The 21,776-nt window shown below is 43.6% G+C and overlaps 1 protein-coding gene across 2 annotated transcripts; it reads left to right on the top strand.

The window, feature by feature from the left end:
• The first annotated feature begins 268 nt into the window (after positions 1-268).
• LOC125351350 (vomeronasal type-2 receptor 1-like) lies at positions 269-20,608 on the top strand. 2 transcript variants are annotated; one of them, XM_048346030.1, is made up of 6 exons: positions 269-510; positions 4,084-4,375; positions 6,739-7,611; positions 13,056-13,286; positions 17,740-17,863; positions 19,626-20,608. In XM_048346030.1, the coding sequence occupies exons 1-6, from the start codon at positions 269-271 to the stop codon at positions 20,606-20,608; spliced, it is 2,745 nt and encodes a 914-aa protein (XP_048201987.1). The 2 variants fall into 2 exon arrangements, with proteins under 2 accessions (XP_048201987.1, XP_048201988.1); XM_048346031.1 differs by having other exon boundaries at positions 374-496; positions 4,067-4,375.
• The last annotated feature ends 1,168 nt before the right edge of the window (positions 20,609-21,776 follow it).

Here is a 21,776-nt window from a genome sequence, read left to right as displayed (position 1 = left end):
TCTACAAGGGAAATGGCCCTTGGGAGCTGAACCCCATTAATAGCTCATGGAGGATTCTTGCTGATCATGACAGGAATTTCAGGAGTTCTTGTCAGAATTACTCTGCTAGTCTGGATGCATAAATTGTCAGTGTGGCACACGTGACAATTATGTAACAAGTAGCAGCAAGCCAAGCCCACGGGGATGAGGCACCCTGTGACGCTCCATCCAGGAGCCTCATTAAAACACCTGTGAATTCAACACACTCACCTTGCTCACTCTCACTGAGATGGCCAGCAGAAGGATATGCCTGGTTCTGGGACTTCTGCTGTGTGTGTGGGCTGAGTTAGGCATTGAAGGCCAAAAAGAGGAAGAGGAAGTGACCTGCAGGTTGATGGGCAAGTTTGATTTGAATGGCTATGTGGATGCCAAAAACCATTCCGTTGTCATTGGAGGTCTGTTTCCTATTCACTCCAGGACCATCCCAGCAAACGAGTCTATTTTGGAGCCAGTATCAGCCAAATGCGAAGGGTAAGCTGTGTTCAAGTCTTCTCCATCAATTGCAGGTGCGGTGAGCACTGGTGGGCAGGGCCTGAGTCTCCAGCTGCAGGGATCCTTCTGCCTGAGTTTGCCTAGGGACTCAGGCTCCTCAGAGCCGGGGGTCACAGGCGGCAGCAGCAGCAGCAGCGCCTGGGAACTTGACAGGAGGCTGACTGTGGCTCTGCATCCCAGACCCCGTGAAGCAGAGTCAGTGCTGACTTGTGCTTGCATTCACCTTTGAGCCGCGCTGGGCACCATTCCGTAGTGTGGCCGCTCGGCTGTCCTGGCTAAGGTCTGCAGCAGCGAGGACGTGCGGCCGGGGGCACCGGTGCATTTCTGACCTGATGCTGATGTCCAGATTCCTTCAGCAGCTGCAAGGCCTCTCTCTGCCCTGCGGTGCCCACCCGGGCTTGTCGTGTCAGGAAGGGGAATCTGCTTGTCAGTCCAGATTTGCGAGTGATCTATTGTAACCAAAGCAAGGAGAGATGTCTTGACCATCCCTTCCAATCACTTTAGCTTTGAAAACGTGAGGAAGTAAAGCAAAAACAATCATTATCATTACCATCATATACCTCTTCATGGTCTATGTCTTAATGTTTTTTGTTTGTTTTTGGTTCTGATATTGGGGCTTGAACTTGATTCTCCTAACTTACCATTTTTTCCTGGGATTACTTTCTTTCCAGTAGGAGAGTCTGCATGGGCTATCTGAGGAGCCAGGCTATGCTTCATCTGATAGTGATTTTATTCTGGTTTAATCTTACCTATTATTGACTCCAAAGTGTACATTGGATTTTGGGAAATTTAATTCAGAAATTCACAATTGTAATAAGATACTACTCCCAACTGCCAATCAGTTAAAATGTGTAGGAGAGGGAGATTTTCTTTTATTTTGAAACTGTACTGAGGAAGAAAGTGAATTGGAATAGAAAAGGAGTAACAAATCTTTTCTAAGTGGATTTACACAAAGGTGGGATTGGAGAAAGAATTTAAAGGAAAATAGAGCACACTGCATAGTAATACTTAGCTTTATTTTATTTTTTGCCAGTCCTGGGGCTTGGACTCAGGGCCTGAGCACTGTCCCTGGCTTCCTTTTTGCTCAAAGCTAGCACTCTACCACTTGAGCCACAGCGCCACTTGAGGCCTTTTTTGTTTATGTGGTGCTGAGGAATTGAACCCAGGGCTTCTTGCATGCAAGGCGAGCATTCTACCGCTAAGCCATATTCCCAGTCCTTGCATAATACTTTGAATATTGTAATAAGAGTTCATGAAAGAAAAATTTCAGTATTCTTTATTTATTAGTTCATGAGATTACATGTAATTTAAATTGTAGGAACAACATTGCATAGTATGTGTTTTACTTAATGGTATTATTGTCATTGTTTTTAATGATAGACATTTCTCCATATGAGTTAATGAATTATATAGGTAAGTCTATCTCAGGGTTTCAGTGTTGTAAATAACATTGAGGATACCTTTCTAAAGCCAAGTTTGCAGCAGAGGAGGAATTATTCACTGCAGGTGAATAATTTTCCAGTTTTTGAAGTGTCTTGAATGATATTACTATGTTTATTTTTAAAGTGTATTGCCCTCGGAATAAATGTGGAAATGAGATATCTTGGAATGCTAAGGTCTTGGGCCACATTTCAGTCTCTGCCTGATTGCTGATTCTCTGTCTCTAGGTCCCCTTCTCTACATTTCACAGCCAACACTCAACCCAGCACTCTTTTATCCTGTCATAATAGAATTGCTTGGCTGTTTCCATGTTACTACTTCAACAGTGCTATGCCAATTCTATTCACTTTTGTAAGACAGGGCCAGGCTCCAGACTAACTGGATAAGTATTCACCACATGAAAAACTAGAGAAAACACACTTCAAGAGGCATGATGGAAAATTGCAGTGTGCCAGTAGAGCAATTTAGTGTCAGGCATTTAAAATATTTATTGGCTGGACGCCAGTAGCTCACACTTGTAATCCTAGCTACTCAGGAGGCTGAGATCTGAGGATTGCAGTTTGCAGCCAGCTCAAGGAGAAAAGTGTGGGACTCCAATGAAAACTACTCAGAAAAAGCTGGGAGTGACACTGTGGTTCAAGTGGTAGAGCTCTAGCCTTGAGCAAAAAGAGGCTCAGGGACAGTGCCCAGATACTGAATGTAAGCCTAAGGACTGGAAAAAAAATTCTCACAGAAGACATAGGATTAGGTACTAGCTACAGAAGATGAAGAAAACCATCTTAGAGTCCTTGTTTGCTTATTTAGTGGAGAGACAATTGGAAAAAAAATAATGCAGGAGAAATATTACTCCCTTTTTAATGACTAAAGAATGGAAAGGAGTACCTTGTTAATATTTATTTGTGAGGATTTAAAATGGAGACATCACTAACAACATTTTTCAGCATTAAGAATAAACTCACCTGGCAAAACATAATTGGAATCATAGTATATATAACCTAATCTACTGTACTCTGTTCAAAAGTATTGTCATAATTTTTACAATGGTAATGTTTGGAGGAAAACAAGATAATGGAGGAAAAACAGGTATTGAGGGATGACTAGGTACCTGGTTTTGTAAAGAGAATCCTAACTAGGAAACTTCATTGTGACAAGAGAAACCAGCACTCAAAAAGATCAGCACATGGGGCTAGGAATATGGCCTAGTGGTAGAGTAATTGCTTTGCATACATGAAGCCCTGGGTTCGATTCCTCAGCACCACATATATAGAGAAAGCCAGAAGTGGCGCTGTGACTCAAGTGGCAGAGTGCTAGCCTTGAGCAAAAAGAAGCCAGGGACAGTGCTTAGGCCCTGAGTTCAAGGACCAGGTCTGGCAAAAAAAGAAAAGAAAACCAGCACATACAAAGGATATGCCGAACAAGAACACCTCTAAAAAACTGTATCTAATATGTCTGTTATCTGTATCTCATTCTATTACTCAACATACCCAATCAACAATGAGTAGGGGGCTGGGGATATAGCCTAGTGGCAAGAGTGCCTGCCTCGGATACACGAGGCCCTAGGTTCGATTCCCCAGCACCACATATACAGAAAGCGGCCAGAAGCGGCGCTGTGGCTCAAGTGGCAGAGTGCTAGCCTTGAGCAGGAAGAAGCCAGGGACAGTGCTCAGGCCCTGAGTCCAAGGCCCAGGACTGGCCAAAAAAAAAAAAAAAAAACAACAATGAGTAGGACTCAGACTTGAAGTTTTCAACTTTGTAACATCTGTGATTAAAACAACCAGCCCATAGTGATAGAATGCTTGCCTGGCATGCATGAAGCCCTGGGTTTGATTCCTTTACCACATAAACACAAAAAGCTGGAAGTGGCCCTGTGGCCCAAGTGCTAGCCTTGAACAAAAAAGAAGCTCAGGGACAGTGCCCAGGCCCTGAGTTTTCAAGCCACAGGAATGGAAAAAAACAACACCCTAAAAAAACTATCCAGAAACAAACACCAAACAAAAAAGCCCAGACAACTGAGATGCCAGCTGAAGATTTAGCAAAATTCCAACTCATAATTCCCTCTCCTCCAAGCCCTGCCCACTGACTTGAGCCTTACAAGAGTGATTTCCTTTCCAGGTTCAACTTCCGGGGATTCCGCTGGATGAAAGCCATGATCCACACGATCCAGGAGATCAATCAGAGGAAGGACATTTTGCCCCACCACACTCTGGGCTATCAGATCTTTGATTCCTGTTTCACTGTGTCCAAAGCAATGGAATCAGCTTTGGTATTCCTCACAGGGCAGGAAGAAGACAAACCCAACATGAGAAACAGCACTGGGGCCTATCTGGCAGGAGTAGTTGGATCAGGAGGCTCAGCCTTATCGATCGCTGCTTCAAGAGTTCTAGGACTATATTATTTGCCTCAGGTATCTCAGGATATTGTGCTGCTTTTATCTTACACAAACAGAACCTGTGCGTGTGGAACTTGAAGGGAACAAGGAGCTGAGGGGAGGGTGGGCTTAGCTACAGAGGCAAGCAGGAGTACTGGTGAGGATGCTACCCCAGGTCCTGTGTCCAGTCAGCAGGTATGAATTACTGCCTAGTGGGACATGACTGAGATTCTGTCCTTGGGGTCCTGCTTTAATGACCACGTGGTCGGCTAAACACAGTTCCCACCAGCGTTATGAAGCACGATTCAAGTCATTGGTATACACCTGTTAATTGACCAGTAATTAGCCTAGGGTCTCATGTTGAGTTTTTTTCTTTAATAATGCTAATTACTCATGACTGATTCACACACGGGAATGGGCCTGAAAATTTATCAAGATGGGAAGAGTTTTAAGATTCTAACATTTTAAATGAAGCCAATCTTAATAATATGTAAGTTAAAAATTAAGACTTATTAATTTGAATGGTGATTGAGCTTATTTGTACTTATAAGGAGAGTATCACGTGCACACTAGTATGTGTGTGTGTATGTGTGTGTGCACGTGGGCACGTGCGCACAAGCCCATGGGTGCTTATGTAGCCACAGGTTTGCTGCTAGGGATCAAACTCAGGGCCTTACACAGGCCAGATGTTCTACTACTGATCTAACACCCTCAGTTTTGCACAGGATTTCAAATGCAAATGTAGAAAAACCAGGAAATACTGAAAGCGGAATTTAGGGGAAATGTTGGCTGACACAGTGATTCCCTGTAGCTTGGCCCAGCTCCTGATTCTGTGAGCTCTCTCTTCTATCAAACATTAGTGCTGGCTCACACGTTTTCTAGAAACCTTTAGGTACGTTTTCTCCTAGAAATCTTTTTTTTTTGGCCAGCCCTGGGGCTTGGACTCAGGGCCTGAGCACTGTCCCTGGCTTCTTTTTGCTCAAGGCTAGCACTCTGCCACTTGAGCCACAGCGCCACCTCTGGCCGTTTTCTATATATGTGGTGCTGGGGAATTGAACCCAGGGCCTCATGTATACGGGGCAAGCACTCTTGCCACTAGGCCACATCTCCAGCCCTCTCCTAGAAATCTTGAAGTGAAACTTTCATGTTTATTATATCATTTAAGTTGAGCAACTTGAAGAGCTCAATACCCTATTTTGGGAAATCCAAGGTTTAGAAGGCTTAAGTGACTTAAAGTTTTATACAGATAAATTGATTCTCATGCTCTTTTTATGATCTTTCTGCTAATGCAGTTTTATAGTTTAACCTCCACCCAATGGAATAAAAATAGGAAAAGAGAGGAAAGACAACATAGGGCTAGCCTTGGATTCATGAGGGAAACAACCGCCGCAAAGCTGTGGAATTACAATATAGAAGAGGGTGGAGTGTTAGTAATGTGAGCTGGGACCAGGGAGAAGGTGACATATGTTCTTCATGGTAGAGTTGATGAGGTTGAGGGTTAGCTACAGCATCAATGTGGTAAAATGGTTAGGAGCTCATGGTCGCCTGATCTCCATTCTTGAGTTCTAAAAGATGGAGAATACACACAAGGGCCACTGGCCACGTGAGGATATAAAATTGCTCTTCGTTGACTTATCTTGAGTATAAAATGAGTGCTTCTAAGAGTTTTGTTTGAAAACATGACTTAAATGTAAGATTGTAGGTGTTATATTACTCAAATCCTTGCAGAGGGATATAGGCAGAGAGGAAGAGTGAAAGAAGAATGTAATGGAGGGGCGGGGGGGAATGGGAGGAGAAAGACAGATGAGAGGGAGGAAGGAAGAGACAGAAACAGTGAGTTGGGGTCTCTTAAATGTCATCTGTATGCAGATGTTGATCTGATGAAGAGGCTGGAGGGCTTGACTTAGGAGTCACATTGTTTTAGAGCTATAGCCTTATCTGAGAACTTGTGGACTGAATATCTTTATCTGTGTGTGTGTGTGTGTGTGTGTGTGTGTGTGTGTGTGTTGGTCCTGGGGTGTTTGAACTCAGGCTTGTGTTCTGTCCCTGAATTTTTATGCTCACTGTACCACTTGAGCCACAGCTCCACGTCTGGCTTTTTTTTTGCTGCTTATTGGAGGTAAGAGTCTCCCAGACTTTCTCACTTGGGCTGGCTTTATATCACAGTCCTCAGAGCGGAGGCTTCTAAGTTGCTAGAATTACAGGTGTGAGCCACCTGGGGCCTTAATATTTAATCCTATTAAGCCCCTTACGGTGGAGTAGGAGAAGGATTGGCACTGGGAGAGGGGCAAGCTGCTCCCTTTAACACTCCCACCAACTGGGTAGATAAGGGAGTAGAAAGTCCTTCTGTATAATTCTTGTGCTTTCTAATAATTGTGTTGCTTTGCTTTCAATTGTAGGTGGGCTATACCTCTACGTGCTCCATTCTTAGCGACAAATACCAGTTTCCAAGTTATTTTCGTATAGTACCCAGTGATAATATCCAGTCCCAGGCCATGGTGAAACTTATTCAGCACTTTGGCTGGGTGTGGGTGGGCACTATCGCATCAGATGATGATTATGGAAAATATGGTGTTAAAGTTTTTAAGGAAAATGTGGAGAGTGCCAATCTCTGCATCGCGTTCTCCGAAACCATCCCCAAAGTCTATTCCAATGAGAAAATGCAAAAGGCTGTGAATGCGATTAAAGACTCCTCTGCCAAAGTCATTGTGCTTTATGCCTCTGACCTGGACCTCAGTCCCTTTGTGCTGGAGATGGTGCACCACAACATAACTGACAGGACGTGGATAGCAAGCGAAGCGTGGATTACCTCGGCCCTCATGGCAAAGCCGGAATACTTCCCCTATTTTGGTGGCAGCATTGGGTTTGCAGTACCAAGAAGTGACATCCCAGGGTTGAGAGAATTCCTCTATGACGTGCATCCCAGCAAGGATCCAGATAACGCCCTGACGATTGAATTCTGGCAGACAGCATTTAACTGTACTTGGCCCAACAGCAGTGTGCCTTACAATCTGGACCACCGAGTGAATATGACCGGGAAAGAGGACCGCCTGGAGGCCATGTCTGATCGGTTGTGTACTGGGGAGGAGAGGCTGGAAGATCTTAATAATACCTACCTGGATGTGTCTCAGCTGAGAATTACAAACAATGTCAGACAAGCTGTGTATGCTATGGCTTATGCCCTGGATGAGCTCAGCAGATGTGAAGAAAACAAAGGGCCTTTTAGTCCAGGACAGCATTGTGCCTGTATACCTACATTTGAGCCCTGGCAGGTAAGTTGTTTTAACTCACGATGTAGTTTGGACATTCGTTGAACTATAGATTTTTCTGAATTTTCCTCCCTATTTCGTAGATTATTTTATAAGATAGCCAGCTAACATAATTAATTATGTGGCCTAAATGCTCATTGCCAGTTTCCATTTGTTCACAGAATTGTTAGGTTTTTTTTTGGTGAATGATAGAAACTCCCTAGGCATTGCCTTGGACCCAGGTTTCCTCTCTCGTCACATTGCCATCGACAATATGAAGTTTAGCACTTATTCTAACATTAATTTGGGGGCCTAAATATCATGTCTACATTTTATCCAGCGGCAATTAGGAAGGACAGACTCCTGTATGCCTGTCCCCTTAATGTTCACTCATCAAATTACGTTCAGTACCCTACACCCCTTAGCCAGAATTTAGTCATATGGTCTTCTCTAGTCTTTTTTTTTTTTTTTTTTGCCAGTCCTGGCCCTTAAACTCAGGGCCTGAGCACCGTCCCTGGCTTCTTTTTGCTCAAGGCTAGCACTCTACCACTTGAGCCACAGCGCCACTTCTGGCCATTTTCTATATATGTGGTGCTGAGGAATTGAACCCAGGGCTTCATGTATACGAGGCAAGCACTCTTGCCACTAGGCCATATTCCCAGCCTTCTCTGGTCTTAAAGGAACCCTAAGATGCAGTCATTATGCTGTGGGAGGGGCACACAGGCAGAACACAGTACGTGAAGACTGAGGGCCTCTCGTGGAGACGGCATTCCACATCCTGTGTCCCTGAGGTGATATTGAACAGTTCACTTGGAGGCACAGCATCCTGAGTGTTCCCCGCGATCACTACGAACCATAATGGTTCTCTGCTCATAGCCTTCATTCCTGCCTCCTGTCTAAGGGAAATGTGAGCATCCTGGTCCCTCTGTAAGCCCCCGCGATGCTCTGCTTCCCTTCCTGAGTCTCACCCTCGACTCTACAACATGGAATTGTTTGTTTAGAGCACACCAGACCCACAGTGGGGCAATTTTCACATCATTTTTACTTTGATTTTCAGATCGTCTACATTTATGTGTGTGTGTGTGTGTGTGTGTGTGTGTGTGTGTGTGTGTATGCATGCATGCATGTGTTGGTGCCCATACTGGGGCTTGAACTCATGGTCTGGGTGCTGTCCATGCGGTTGGTTTTGGTTTGCTCAAGGCTAGCGCTCTCCCACTTAGCTACAGCTCCACTTTCAGCTTTTTTGGTGTTTCATTGGTGATAAGTGTTCTCAGACTTCTTTTTTCCTGGGCTGGCTTTGAACTGTGATTCTCATATCTCAGCCTTGCCAGGATCCCGGACTACTGGCATGAACCACCACGCCCAGCTGAGAATCTTTTTTTTTTTTTTACATATACACATATAGTATTTTGTTTTGATGAGGTGATGTACAGAGGAGGTACAGTTACACAATAAGGTAGTGAGTACATTTCTTATAATATTTGTTACACCCTCCCTCATTTTTCTTACCCTTCCCTAGTTCAGGTAAGCATATATACAATATCCAGTGTACCAAAATCATACAGTAACCATGTAGGGTATGCCAAAGGAAATTCACCTAGTACATTAAACATAATGATAACAATAAAATCCTCCTGTGTCCTTCTCTTGGAGTTCATTTTGCTTAGCCTCATCTTATATAATCATGTGTACATAGCTGTCGAGCTATTGTGATCCTCTATTCTAGACCTTTTTATGTTTATTTAGTAATTGTTTGGCTTTAGATACATAATGTAAAGTTGCTGACCAAAATATTTGGAAATATCATTTGAAGAGAAGTTTGTTATTTCACAGACATGGTCTCTACTGTTCTCCCCCCCACAATCATATATCAAGGAGACCGTGCACCTTTGACAATCATTTTTGAAAGTAGCTTTTGGATTCCTACAGTTGATCAGTGGGAGATACTTTGGACTGTTCCTGGTCCATTTGACACAGTCTTTTCTCCAGAGAGCCTTGTTTCTAGTGCTAAACTATTGAGTCTGGAAGCCAGGCTGGGTCTGGGTGTGTTCATTGGGACTGAGGTAGTGGGCATAACTAGAAAATGACAAGTCAAGTTATAAAGTGCCAAGTGAGATACAGGCAGGTCAGGAAGTAAAAAAATGTGAAAAGTGCAAGGTGCAGGTGGCTCACACCTGTCATCTTAGCTACTTAGGAGCCTAACATCAGTATCACAGTTTGAAGTCAGCCCAGACAGGAAAGTCCATGAGGCTCTTATCTCCAATTAACCAATAAAAAGTCCAAGTGGAGTGGTAGCTCAAGTGGTAGAGTTCCAGCGTAAGCACAAAATCTCAGGGGCAGTGCTCAGGCTCTGAGTTAAAGCCTTAATACCAGCATGGAAAAAATTGTTAAAAGGAGAGAGTATTAATGTAGGCTTATAAGAAAACCTGCAAAAACTGCAAAGAACCAATAGCCCCCTCATCAAGTGGGCTAAAGACCTACAAAGAAACTTCTCTGATGAGGAAATTAGAATGGCCAATAGACATATGAAAAAATGCTCTACATCACTGGCCATAAAAGAAATGCAAATCAAAACAACATTGAGATTCCATCTCACCCCAGCAAGAATGTCATATATCAAGAAAACTAATAATAACAATTGTTGGAGGGGATGTGGCCAAAAGGGAACCCTACTTCATTGTTGGTGGGAATGTAAACTGGTTCAGCCACTCTGGCAAGCAGTATGGAGATTCCTCAGAAGGCTCAATATAGAACTCCCCTATGACCCAGCAGCCCCACTGTTGGGTATCTATCCAAAAGCCCACAAACAAAATCACAGTAATGCCACCAGCACAACAATGTTCATCGCAGCACAATTTGTCATAGCGAGAAGCTGGAACCAACCCAGATGCCCCTCCATAGATGAATGGATCAGGAAAATGTGGTACATTTACACAATGGAATTTTATGCCTCTATCAGAAAGAATGACATTGTTCCATTTGTAAGGAAATGGAAGGACTTGGAAAAAGTTATACTAAGTGAAGTGAGCCAGACCCAAAGAAACATGGACTCTATGGCCTCCCTTATTGGGAATAATTAGTACAGGTTTAGGCAAGCCATAGCAGAGCATCACAAGGCCCAATAGCTATACCCTTAGAAACACATAAGATGATGCTAAGTGAAATGAACTCCATGTTATGGAAACAAGTGATATATCACAATTGTAACTACTTTCAACGTCCTATGTGTATGTGTAGTTTCTATTATTGATGATGTTTTGTATCACCTTCCTATGTTTGTACCTACACTATCTCTGTAATCTTATCTGAGTATATTGGAAACCGTGTTTACTGGTATTGGAAGTAGGAAATTCAAAGGGAATACCAAATTCGAGAGACACAGGGTAAAAAAAGAGAAATAACTACAAAAGCAATACTTGCAAAACTGTTTGGTGTAAGTGAACTGAACACCTGGGGGGGGGGAGGGAAAGGGGGTAGGGAGGGGGGCATGAGGGACAAAGCAACAAACAGTACAAGAAATGTATCCAATGCCCAACGTATGATACTGTAACCTCTCTGTATGTCAGTTTGATAATAAAAATTTGAGAAAAAAAAAAGAAAACCTGCAATGTAGTAAGATAGGTTTTCTACTTGTATAAAAGGAAATATGAGCTGTAACTCTTTTTAGCCTATTCCATGAGTCAGAAAATGTCTGTTTGGAAAAAAATCTTCTTTTTCAGGGTTTACTTGGACATATTTTTTTCTCCTCTTTGAGACGGGGTCTTGCTTTAGCAGTCTAGGCTGAGTAGCACAGGCTGATGAGGGACTCCACATTCCCCCGTATCAGGCTTTCGGTGCTGGGATTACAGTTATGAGACCCAAAGGCTACCTTGGCCCTTGCCTTGCTTGAACCATTCTCGACCATCTAGTGATGCTAAATGGAATTATGGAAGGCTTGTTCCAGGGGAGGAGCGGGGAGTGGAAGCCTTTGAGGAAAAGAACAGAAAAGACAAAAACCAAAACAAGCACAGTGAACCTGGCACTGTGTTGTGCCCTCTAATATTGATTTCATGAGAATAGTGAGGTTTGTTGAAAGACTACAAAGACCACCTGGAGTGGTGGGGGGATCCACTTCTGAGAGGCTCCCAGAGGCTCGGCCTCCATCCCGAGGACAAAGGCAGGGAGGAATAATTGTCCACTCTTCCTCGTCCAGGAATGGTCTACTGCTTCCTTTGTACATGACATTTCAGAGAGCCAACAGGACTCGACAGAGTCTCTCTCTCTGCTAGGCTGTGTGGCCTTACTGCTTTGGGGAGGGTTGGGGACTGGGCTGGGTCCTCTGACTGGAGACACAAGTCCAGCCTGTGGGATGGGAACGCGGACCTCTCCCTGTGCAGGTGAGTTCCCTCCACACCGAGGAACACAGGTTGGTGCCTGAGCCAGGTGGACTCACTGGTGAGGCAGGACGGGGAGCTCTGTGTTCGCAGAGGGTCCTGTTTATCCCTGTGTGGTACAGAGACACTCCACCATGGCTGTGCCTTTGGCCATGGCTTCTGACTCCCCTCCCCCACCCCCCCCCTCCTGCAACGTTAGAGAGGCACAGGTGTTATTTCTTGGCTTAGAACATTCTTCTCACAGGTATTTGCCCCGGGGAATTCTACTGATTCTCTTTAAACCCAGCTCACATGGCCACTTCAGGGAAAGTGAAAAGTTTCCAGTTTTCATAAGGCAGTTACCCTGTTTCCACCCATGCCTTATCAGCACTTTTCCCAGTGGACCTGTAGACGGATAGTGAATCCTACTAGTAGCTCTTCTTATTGTGTAGCCTCCCTACTAGTCTGTGAGGTTTTCCTAAACCAGGAAATAGGTTTAACTCACCTTCACATCCCACATGTGCTATCCAGGAAGAGGAGAAGTATAGTGAGAGGTGGATTTGCTGGTACTAGTAATAGGAGGATAAGTCAGAATGTTCTCATTTTCCTTGATATACAGGATCAGGAAACATTTGGCTCCATATACATTAACAACCAGTGTTATTCCAATATAAATATTAGTATTTTCATGTATCACAGGAATTAATATTTTCTAGTCACCAAACTAAAAATGAATAAAATTAAGTTTTATAATTTACTGAATTCAACATAGCTGAAATACTTTAACATAATATTTTCATATTATAAAAATAATAATGTGAAAATATTAATGAAATGCTTTGTATTCTTTTGTTTGAACTAAGTCTTTGTACCTCTTGTTTGTTATGTTTATAGACTGTCTCAACTTGGCAAACCGTCCTTCAAATTTGAATAGGAACATGTGACTAGAGATTATTAGATGGCAAATGTATAACAAGGAAGAAAATGTATAACCCAATGAATTAAAATATGAGTTTGAAATTATTTTATTTGTAAGACTATTTTCTTAAAAAGTGTTGTTGGTTTTTTTTTTTTTTTTTTTTTTTTTTTACAAATTGCTTCCCCCTTGCTTTCTAGCTCTCCTACTATATGAGAAGAGTTAAATTTACAACCCATGACGGAAAGAATATACAGCTTAATGGTGCTGGAGATTTGGATGTTGGGCACTATGATATTCTAAACTGGCAAGCAGGTGATAATGGAGAAGTTGACTTTGTTAAGATTGGAGAATACAATTTTGGCACATCTAAATTTGAAATTGTTTTTGCAAAGAAGTCAACAATATTTTGGAACACTGAATCATCCAAGGTTAGTTGCTTGCACATCTGAATCCATCTCAAAACTGTGCTTTTGTCTTTTTGATTTTTATTAGCATATGTTAATGAGAACAAACAAAGAGTTCCTTGGTGATGTTTACATATGTAGAGTTTATTATGGTATTTTCATACTACATACATCCTTTATCATGTTCTCTTTTCCACTTTCCCCTCCCACTTGGTCCTCTTCCCCCACCAAGTAGCCCCCCACTTTATCTTCATTTCCTTCCTTCCTTCCTTCCTTCCTTCCTTCCTTCCTTCCTTCCTTCCTTCCTTCCTTCCTTCCTTCCTTTCTTCCTTCCTTCCTTCCTTTCTTTCCTTCTTTCTTTTCTTTCTTTCTTTCTTTCTCTCTTTCTTTCTTTCTTTCTTTTTTTTTTTGTAAAGGTCTAGGTTCTGCATATTTGTCTTTCTGGCCATGACTTATTTCACAGTGATCTCTATCTTCATCCATTCTCCAGCAAGTGACATAATTTCATTCTTTATGCTGAAAAATACTCCACTGTGCATATATGCACAATCATGGTGTATAATCTTCTCAGTATGTAACTGAATTTTGTTTGCAAGTCTTGTTACTGAGATATTTTTTATCAAGAAGGAAATTTGTCCATAATTGTTCATTTTTTTGTGGTGTCCTTATCTAATTCTGGAGTAATATTGACCTCATAGAATGAGTTTGGTAGCATTTCACCCCTTTCTGTTTTGTAGTACAACTTACGGAGTCTTGCTGTTAGTTCTTCTTTAAATATCTGGGAGAATTCATCAGCAAATTTGTCTTGCCCTGGGCTATCCTTTGTTGGGAAACTATTACTGCTTTAATCTCATCACTTGTTATGGATGTGCTTAGGTTTTTTATGCTCTGTGGGCTCAATTTTGATAGGTCATATGCATTTATGACTTTAATTTCTTCTATTTTTTCCAATTTATTTACACAATAAATTTTTAAAGTACTCTCTGATGGTGTTCTGAATTTCGTTACTATCTATTGTAATATTCCCCATCCATTGGCTGATGAGAACCTAGATTGACTCCATGTTTTACTTGTGAAGAATCCTGCTGTCAACGTGTGCGTATAGGTGTTTCAGTGGTATATGGACTTATATTCCTTCAGACATTTTTCCAGGAGTGGTGTAGCAGGATAATATCATAGTTTTACCATTTGCTTTTTAAGGAACCTCCATAGTGAATTTTATAGTGGCTGCACTAACGTACATTCCTGCTGACAGTGTATAGGGTCCCTTTTCCCCACATCCTTGTGTTTTACTCCAGTCTAGAAGATATGTGATCCCTGGGACCTGTGTTCATAATTTCAGTCCTTCTTCACAGTAAGCCTCCATAATCTGTAATTAGCTAGCTCCTAGTTGAGCACTTTGCTAGTTCTGAGCTTGCATTGCTTCTGCCATGGTCCTCAGGTGCTTGGATTTGCCAGTGAGAGCAGAGTCAACAATCACTATGGACTTGGTTGGCTGAGCTCTTTGATGCTTAAAGATGTTGGTGGATTCCATCTGTCTTTCTCCCTTTCCATGACCTCTCATGGCTATCTACCCTGACCCTGTGGCCAGGACTCCCTAAGCCATGGTTGTGCCTTGGGTTTCAAGTCCCAACAGTAGCTGAATCGCAAACACTCCTCTACAGAAAATGCCTGTGGCTAGCAGACAATTCTTGGAGCCATTATATTTCACCTGCCCTAGGTTTGGTGCTCTGGCTCCATTGTAGTTCTCAGACCATGAGGCTGCCTCTAGCTAAGGAAGGGTTTGCTCCGCCCACCATCTGCTTCTCTGTCAGACCCTCTCCTTCTCCACTGCCATCTCTTGTGGCCAGCTTCCTCCCAGGCACCGTGGCCTGGTGTCCCAAGACTCCATAAGTTGCAATTATTCATTGTTTTGAAGTCCCCAGAATAGCTCTGTCTCAAACTACACCTGTTGACAAATCCCCACTGCCAGAAGGTAGCTCCTGGGGCTGGAGCACTCCACAGCTGTGGGCTCGTTGCTCTGTTTTCCACAGCAAATCTCAAGCACTGGGACTTCCATTCATCAGGGAGAGTAGGGTCACCAACCACAAGGCCCCTCACTGCCCAAGTTCTGGATTGCTCACACCTCTCTCTGGGTCTAGCTGCCTCCTTCCACAGCCACCTCTTGTGGCTGCCTCTATCCCAGATACTCTGGCTGTGTCCTCAAACTCCTGGCTGTGGTTATTTACTATTTGCAAGTCCCCAAGGTGACTTATTCTGAAGCCCTAGTGGCAACAGACCCCGCAGCCAGCTGGCAGCTCTGGGAACCTGAGTATGTGGGTCGGTGCTCTATTTCTGATATGATCCTCAGGCAATGAACCTTGTTCTTGTCAGATAAGATGAGGCTGCTGACCTCTGCACCTTTCCCTTTCTGAGCTCTTGGTAGCAGTGTCTTCAACATCTCTGTGCACCTGTATCTCAGGCTTTCCTGCTCCATGTCTGTCTTGCTCCCATACCCTGGCCAGGTGTCCAGGACTCCCAGAGCTGTGATTTGTTCATTAGTTTCCAGGTCCTCAGGGTAGCTCCGTCTCAAGATCTGCCTGTCTGGAAACGCTCACAGCCAGCTGATACTTGAGCTTTCTGCCAGCTACAGGCTTGGTGCTCTGCTTTCACATGTCATGTGATCCTCAGGTGGTGAAATTTGCATACATTGGTGAGGTGGGCTGCCAACAATCGTGGCTTTGGCTTCCTCAGCTCACCAGTAGCTGCATAAACTTCTCTGTTTGACCATGACAAAACCTATCTCTCTCTACAGCTGCCTCCTGTGGCCTCCAAGGAACTGGCAGAGGGTGTCCCAAGACCCTTAGGTTACGATTGCTTTTTGTTTTCAGAAGTGCCAGCCTCTTTTTATGTGTGTGTGCTGGGATTGAGCTCAGAGCCTCACACTCTTCTCTTATGTGTTGATGACTGCCATGCTACCACTTGAGCAACACCTCTGGTTCTGATGTTTTCCTACTTGATTGGTGGTAAGAGTCCCTCAGATTTGTTTGCTTGGCCTGGTTTGGAACCAGGACTCTCAGATCTCAGCTTCCTGAGTAGTTAAGATGACAGGAATGAGCCGCCCGCACCCAGAACCTCAAGACGTCACCTTGCCAGAGTTCTCTAAGCTATAAGCAGTGAAAGATAGTCTTATCCAATGCTATCCTGTCATGCTGGGGGCTCACTGTCCTTTCTCAAACTCTCCACTGGTTTAACGCTTGGGCAAGTAGAGATTTGTTCCACAACTAGGACTACCATTCTGTCTCCTGGGCCACCTGGCTGCCCTTCTGGAGGCTTCTATCTCCATCCTTCTGCAGGACCAGAGCTGCAAACTGTTTCCTAGTTTACTTGGTCACCTTTCTGTTCCATTGTAGTTCTGTTCCATTGTAGTGTTCAGCTATTGTGTTTTTCATGGTCCTTAGTGCTCTTCTATATCTTTTCTGAATATAATCTCTTGTTACTTAGACTTCTTATTCATGGAGGGTGATGGAGAAGAAAAGCCTTTGCTGACTTTCTCATTCAAGCCTGGAATTGACTTCCTTATTTCTGTTTCTTTAATTTGTCTTTTTGAATCTTGTGTGAGGTCATTGGTAATGTTTAAAAGTTAACTTCTGGGGCTGGGGATATGGCCTAGTGGCAAGAGTGCTTGCCTCGTATACATTCGTATACATGAGGCCCTGGGATCGATTCCCCAGCACCACATATACAGAAAATGGCCAGAAGTGGCACTGTGGCTCAAGTGGCAGAGTGCTAACCTTGAGCAAAAAGGAAGCCAGGGACAGTGCTCAGGCCCTGAGTCCAAGGCCCAGGACTGGCCAAAAAAAAAAAAAAAAAAAAAAAAAAAGTTAACTTCTGAATTATTTGTTGAGCATTTCAACCATTTCAGTATTATACAGAATCATTGAAGAGTTAGAGGCTTTGGAAAAAGTCCAGCCGCCTGTCCTTCTCATTGTTTTTTTTTTTTTTTTTTTTTTGGCCAGTCCTGGGCCTTGGACTCAGGGCCTGAGCACTGTCCCTGGCTTCTTCCCGCTCAAGGCTAGCACTCTGCCACTTGAGCCACAGTGCCGCTTCTGGCCGTTTTCTGTATATGTGGTGCTGGGGAATTGAACCTAGGGCCTCGTGTATCTGAGGCAGGCACTCTTGCCACTAGGCTATATCCCCAGCCCCCTTCTCATTGTCTTGTGGATCTCTTGGGATGGAGACCTCCTCTGGTTTTACTTGGTGGACTTCTTCTGAGGTCTCAATCCTTATTACCCTTTCAAGAGGAGAAAACAAGTCCTATAACACAAATAGCACTGTTGAGACTGTTGTTGGATATGAGGGGTTCATCAAGGATCAGTTGTTATTTTCAGGACGGCATTCATTTTAGAAGCTTCCATGGAAATCCAAAGAACTTTCTCAGTCCCACAATGGTAAAGAAGAAGGGTATGCCATGCTTATTGTTATTTGTTGTTGCTAGCTTCCCCATTCAGTGTGCACTGATGTGTGTCTTCCTGGGACCCGGAAAGGGATTCGTCAGGGGCAACCGATCTGCTGCTTTGATTGCATCCCATGTGCTGATGGACATGTGTCAGAGAAACCAGGTAGACATGGTTGTTCTTAAAATGCAATTCAGGGCTGAGTGCTTGCCTAGCATGCATGAAGCCCTGCGTTCGATTTCTCAGTACCACATACACAAAAGCCGGAAATGGTGCTGTGGCTCAAGTGGTAGAGGACTAGCCTTGAGCAAAAGAAGCCCAGGGACAGTGTCCAGGCCTTGAGTTCAAGTCCCAGGACTGGAAAAAATAATTGAAAAATGCAATTCAATTAAACGTGTGTTGACAAAATGATTCTTACAAATCTTTGCAAAAGAGCATGAAGAATAAAAAAAAAAGTAAGCAAAGCCTGGCACTGGTGGCTCATGCCTGTAAACCTAGCTACTCAGGAGGCTGAGACCTGAGGATCATTGTTTTAAGTCAGCCTGGGTAGAAAACTCCCCATGGGATTCTTATCTCCAATTAACCACTCAAAACCCAGAAGTGGCGTGGTGGCTCAAAGTAGTAGAGTGCTAGTTTTGAGCAAAAGAGCTTAGGGACATTGCCTAGACCCTGAGTTCAAGCCCCACAACCAACAACAAGAAAAAGACTAACAAATTATTGGATGTTCTGTGCATTATGAGAAAATACATAAATTAGATTTTAGTTCAAAACCTGAAGTTGGGACAAGTTCTATAACAATGAAGTTTATAAAGGCAATATGAAACATAAGAGTGAATAATTAATGCAAAGTTTCTTAAATTATTTGTTTTGGGACTTGATTAATTATCATTTCACTTCCTATTTGAAAAAGAACAAAGATGAACTTGAGAGATCTTTAACTGGGAACTGTGGGATTCTATGCCTTAAGATTACTGACATAAGGCTGTAAGACTTTACACTAGAGTTTAGAGTACATATTGAATTCTGTAATCATCACTATGGGAATTCATCTCTACTGCCTGCCAAAGTGGTGTTCCGTATAAGCAGAATTCTACTTATGCTTAGTGTTTTTAGCCTCGTAAGCCTGTGGGAACAAGTTTGTTTTAATTTTGACACGGAATTTTCTTGTCTTTTGTAGAATGGCCTTCAGAAACAATTTGTGTAAAAGAATTTAAATAATGTAAAATTGTCCCCCAAAAGAAAAAAAATTTTCCACAATGTAGCATGAAGAACTTTCTAGATATCATGTGGCTTAGTGGATTACATCAAAGAAGTCTGGTAAACAGTCAGAAGTCATTGGAAAGGAATTCCAATCCTTACCTAAACTTCTCAAAGAGCATTAGAAATCCTTTTTTACCATATCACCTTAAACTCATCCCAAATAGCTTGCTTTTATATGTCACAATTTCTCTTACAAACTCCTTCTGGGTAAATGCCCCACACTTTTCTCTTCCAAAGAGGTGATATTGACTGGAAGACTAAAAACTCTTGTGTTCTATGCACCATATCCCTGTAATAGTCTTCCTGGAGGTTTCGCCTCAGTACATTGAATTTCCTCACTCACAGATGGTCTTGGGCTTTATAAGTATGCACAACTCCTGTCTCAGTAGATAGTTGGAGGAGAAAAAAAAAAACTAGTGTGCTCTGGAAAGAGCATCAAAGGAAAGGCTAAACTTGAAAAGAAACACTAAACTTCAAAAATTGAAGAAAATGTTTCTCAATCTGTAGTATCTGTGCATTACACTCCATTTTATTCTCACTATTGTGAGAAAGTGCATGTATTCTATGTGAGATTCATTAGCGCATCCTTGCTCCAGGCCTTTGAATGCTCTCAGCTGTTTCCAGCTACAGGATTTCCCGGCAGTGATCTCTCTCGTTCCTTCCCCAGGGGAGAGGGAGTGCACACAGTGTGGGGAGGACTACTGGTCCAATGAAGACAAGAGCAAGTGCGTGCTCAAAGAGGTGGAATTCCTCGCGTACAACGAGGCCCTGGGCTTCACCCTGGTCATTCTGTCCGTCCTGGGGGCCCTGGCGGTGCTGGCGGTCACCGTGGTGTATGTGCTGTACAGGCGCACTCCCCTGGTGCAGGCCAACGACCGGGAGCTGAGCTTCCTCATCCAGGTCGCGCTCCTCATCACCGTGCTGTCCTCTCTGCTCTTCATCGGCAAGCCCAACCAATGGTCCTGCAGGGCCCGGCAGGTCACCCTGGCCCTGGGCTTCGCGCTTTGCCTCTCCTCCATTCTCGGAAAGACCATCTCGCTCTTCCTGGCCTACAGGATTTCTGTCTCCAAGACTCGGCTTCTCTCCATGCACCCCGTGATTCGCAAGCTCATCGTGTTCCTGTCTATGCTGGTGGAGCTCGGCCTGTGCATCGCCTACTTGCTGCTGAGGCCCCCGAGGGTGTACAAGAACATGGAGTCTCAGGTGATCAAGATCATTCTGGAGTGCAACGAGGGTTCTCTCGAGTTTTTGTGCGTCGTGTTTGGCATCGACGTCTTGCTGGCCTTCCTGTGCTTTCTCACCAGCTTTGTGGCTCGCCAGTTGCCAGATAATTATTACGAAGGCAAATGCATCACTTTTGGGATGCTGGCCTTTTTCATCATCTGGATCTCTTTTGTCCCCGCCTACTTGAGCACCAAAGGCAAATTCAAAGTGGCCGTGGAAATCTTTGCCATCTTGGCATCCAGCTACGGTTTGTTGGGCTGTATATTTGCTCCCAAGTGCTTCATTATTTTGCTGAGGCCGAAGAGGAACACGGCTGAGACAGTTGGGGGAAGAGTGCCCACTGTGGATAAGAGCATCCAGCTGACTTCAGCTTCTGTGAGCAGTGAGTGGAATGATACCACCGTGTCCACAGTTCTGGATGACTAGCGCTGGAGGGACACCGGCCTTCAAAGCGGCTACCTTGTGGTCTGGGGTAATATTGAGACCAAGTACTTGATGGAATAGGCTTAGTATGGTACATGAAGTCTCATTGTGTAAGATGAATAAAGTAGCATGAATAAAGTACCTCTTGCTGTAGAATTTGTGAACTATTTCATTCAAACATTGCATGGGGTTTTTTTTTTATAGTAGAGAATTAAATGATGGCATATACCTAAAATGATAAAGAAAAACAGGGCTTGTGAACATGTTTGTTTGTTTTTGTTTCAGATAATGGGTACTTTTATATCAAACAACCTCCCCTAGTGAGGGGCACAAGATTCATTTTGTCTGGATCCTGTCAATGCGTAGAAGCAGACAGCCTCCCAAGAAGCTGGTCCAAGAGAGATTACAGTTCACAAAGTTAGAGAACTCACTCATGGAAGATGTCTGGCATACAGAGAATATTGAAGGGATCATCAGCCACTGGGTGTCTCTTCCACCTTGGCCTGGGTAGATGAATTCCTTTCCTGACAAGGAAAGCCTTTTCCCACGCAGGCCTTTTTGGAGAAGTAGTGGTCAGGGATGTTATAATGAAAGGATGGATTTATGTACACATGAAGAGGTGCTTGGGTCTTACCATTTGCTGCTTTTCTCCCCACACTTTCCTCTTTGGGTCTCACTGTGTGTTGGTATCTTGTGTCCTGTTTACTTTGTCATATTTTGTTGCATTCAAAATCTATCATCCACATATCAGAGAGACCATGCACCATTTGCCTCTCTGTTCTTGGCTTGTCTCCTTCAACATGACTTGTTCTAGTTATATTCACTTCCTTGTGAATGTGATTGTTTTATCCTTTCTAATGGCCATGTAAAATTTAGATCCATTCATCTGTAGTGGGACATCCGGGTTGTTCCCATGTCTTGACTATTGTGAACAGTGTAGCAATGAACGTGGAGGTGCAGGTATCCTTGTCATATCCTGGTTCCTGTTGCTCAGGGTAGATGCCTAGGAGTGGTATGGCAGGCTTGTAGGGTATGTCTGTGTTTAGTTTTTTGAGGAACCTCCAGACTGCTTTCCAGAGTGATTGAACTAGTTTGCATTCCCACCAGCAGTGCACTAAGATTGCTCTTTCTCCGCATCCCTGCCAGCATTTGTTGTTGTCTGAATTCAGAA

This window comes from Perognathus longimembris, chromosome 5, assembly GCF_023159225.1.
Source record: "Perognathus longimembris pacificus isolate PPM17 chromosome 5, ASM2315922v1, whole genome shotgun sequence".
In the NCBI taxonomy this organism is placed as follows: Eukaryota; Metazoa; Chordata; class Mammalia; order Rodentia; family Heteromyidae; genus Perognathus; species Perognathus longimembris.
This window is presented reverse-complemented; position numbering and strand designations above follow the sequence as displayed.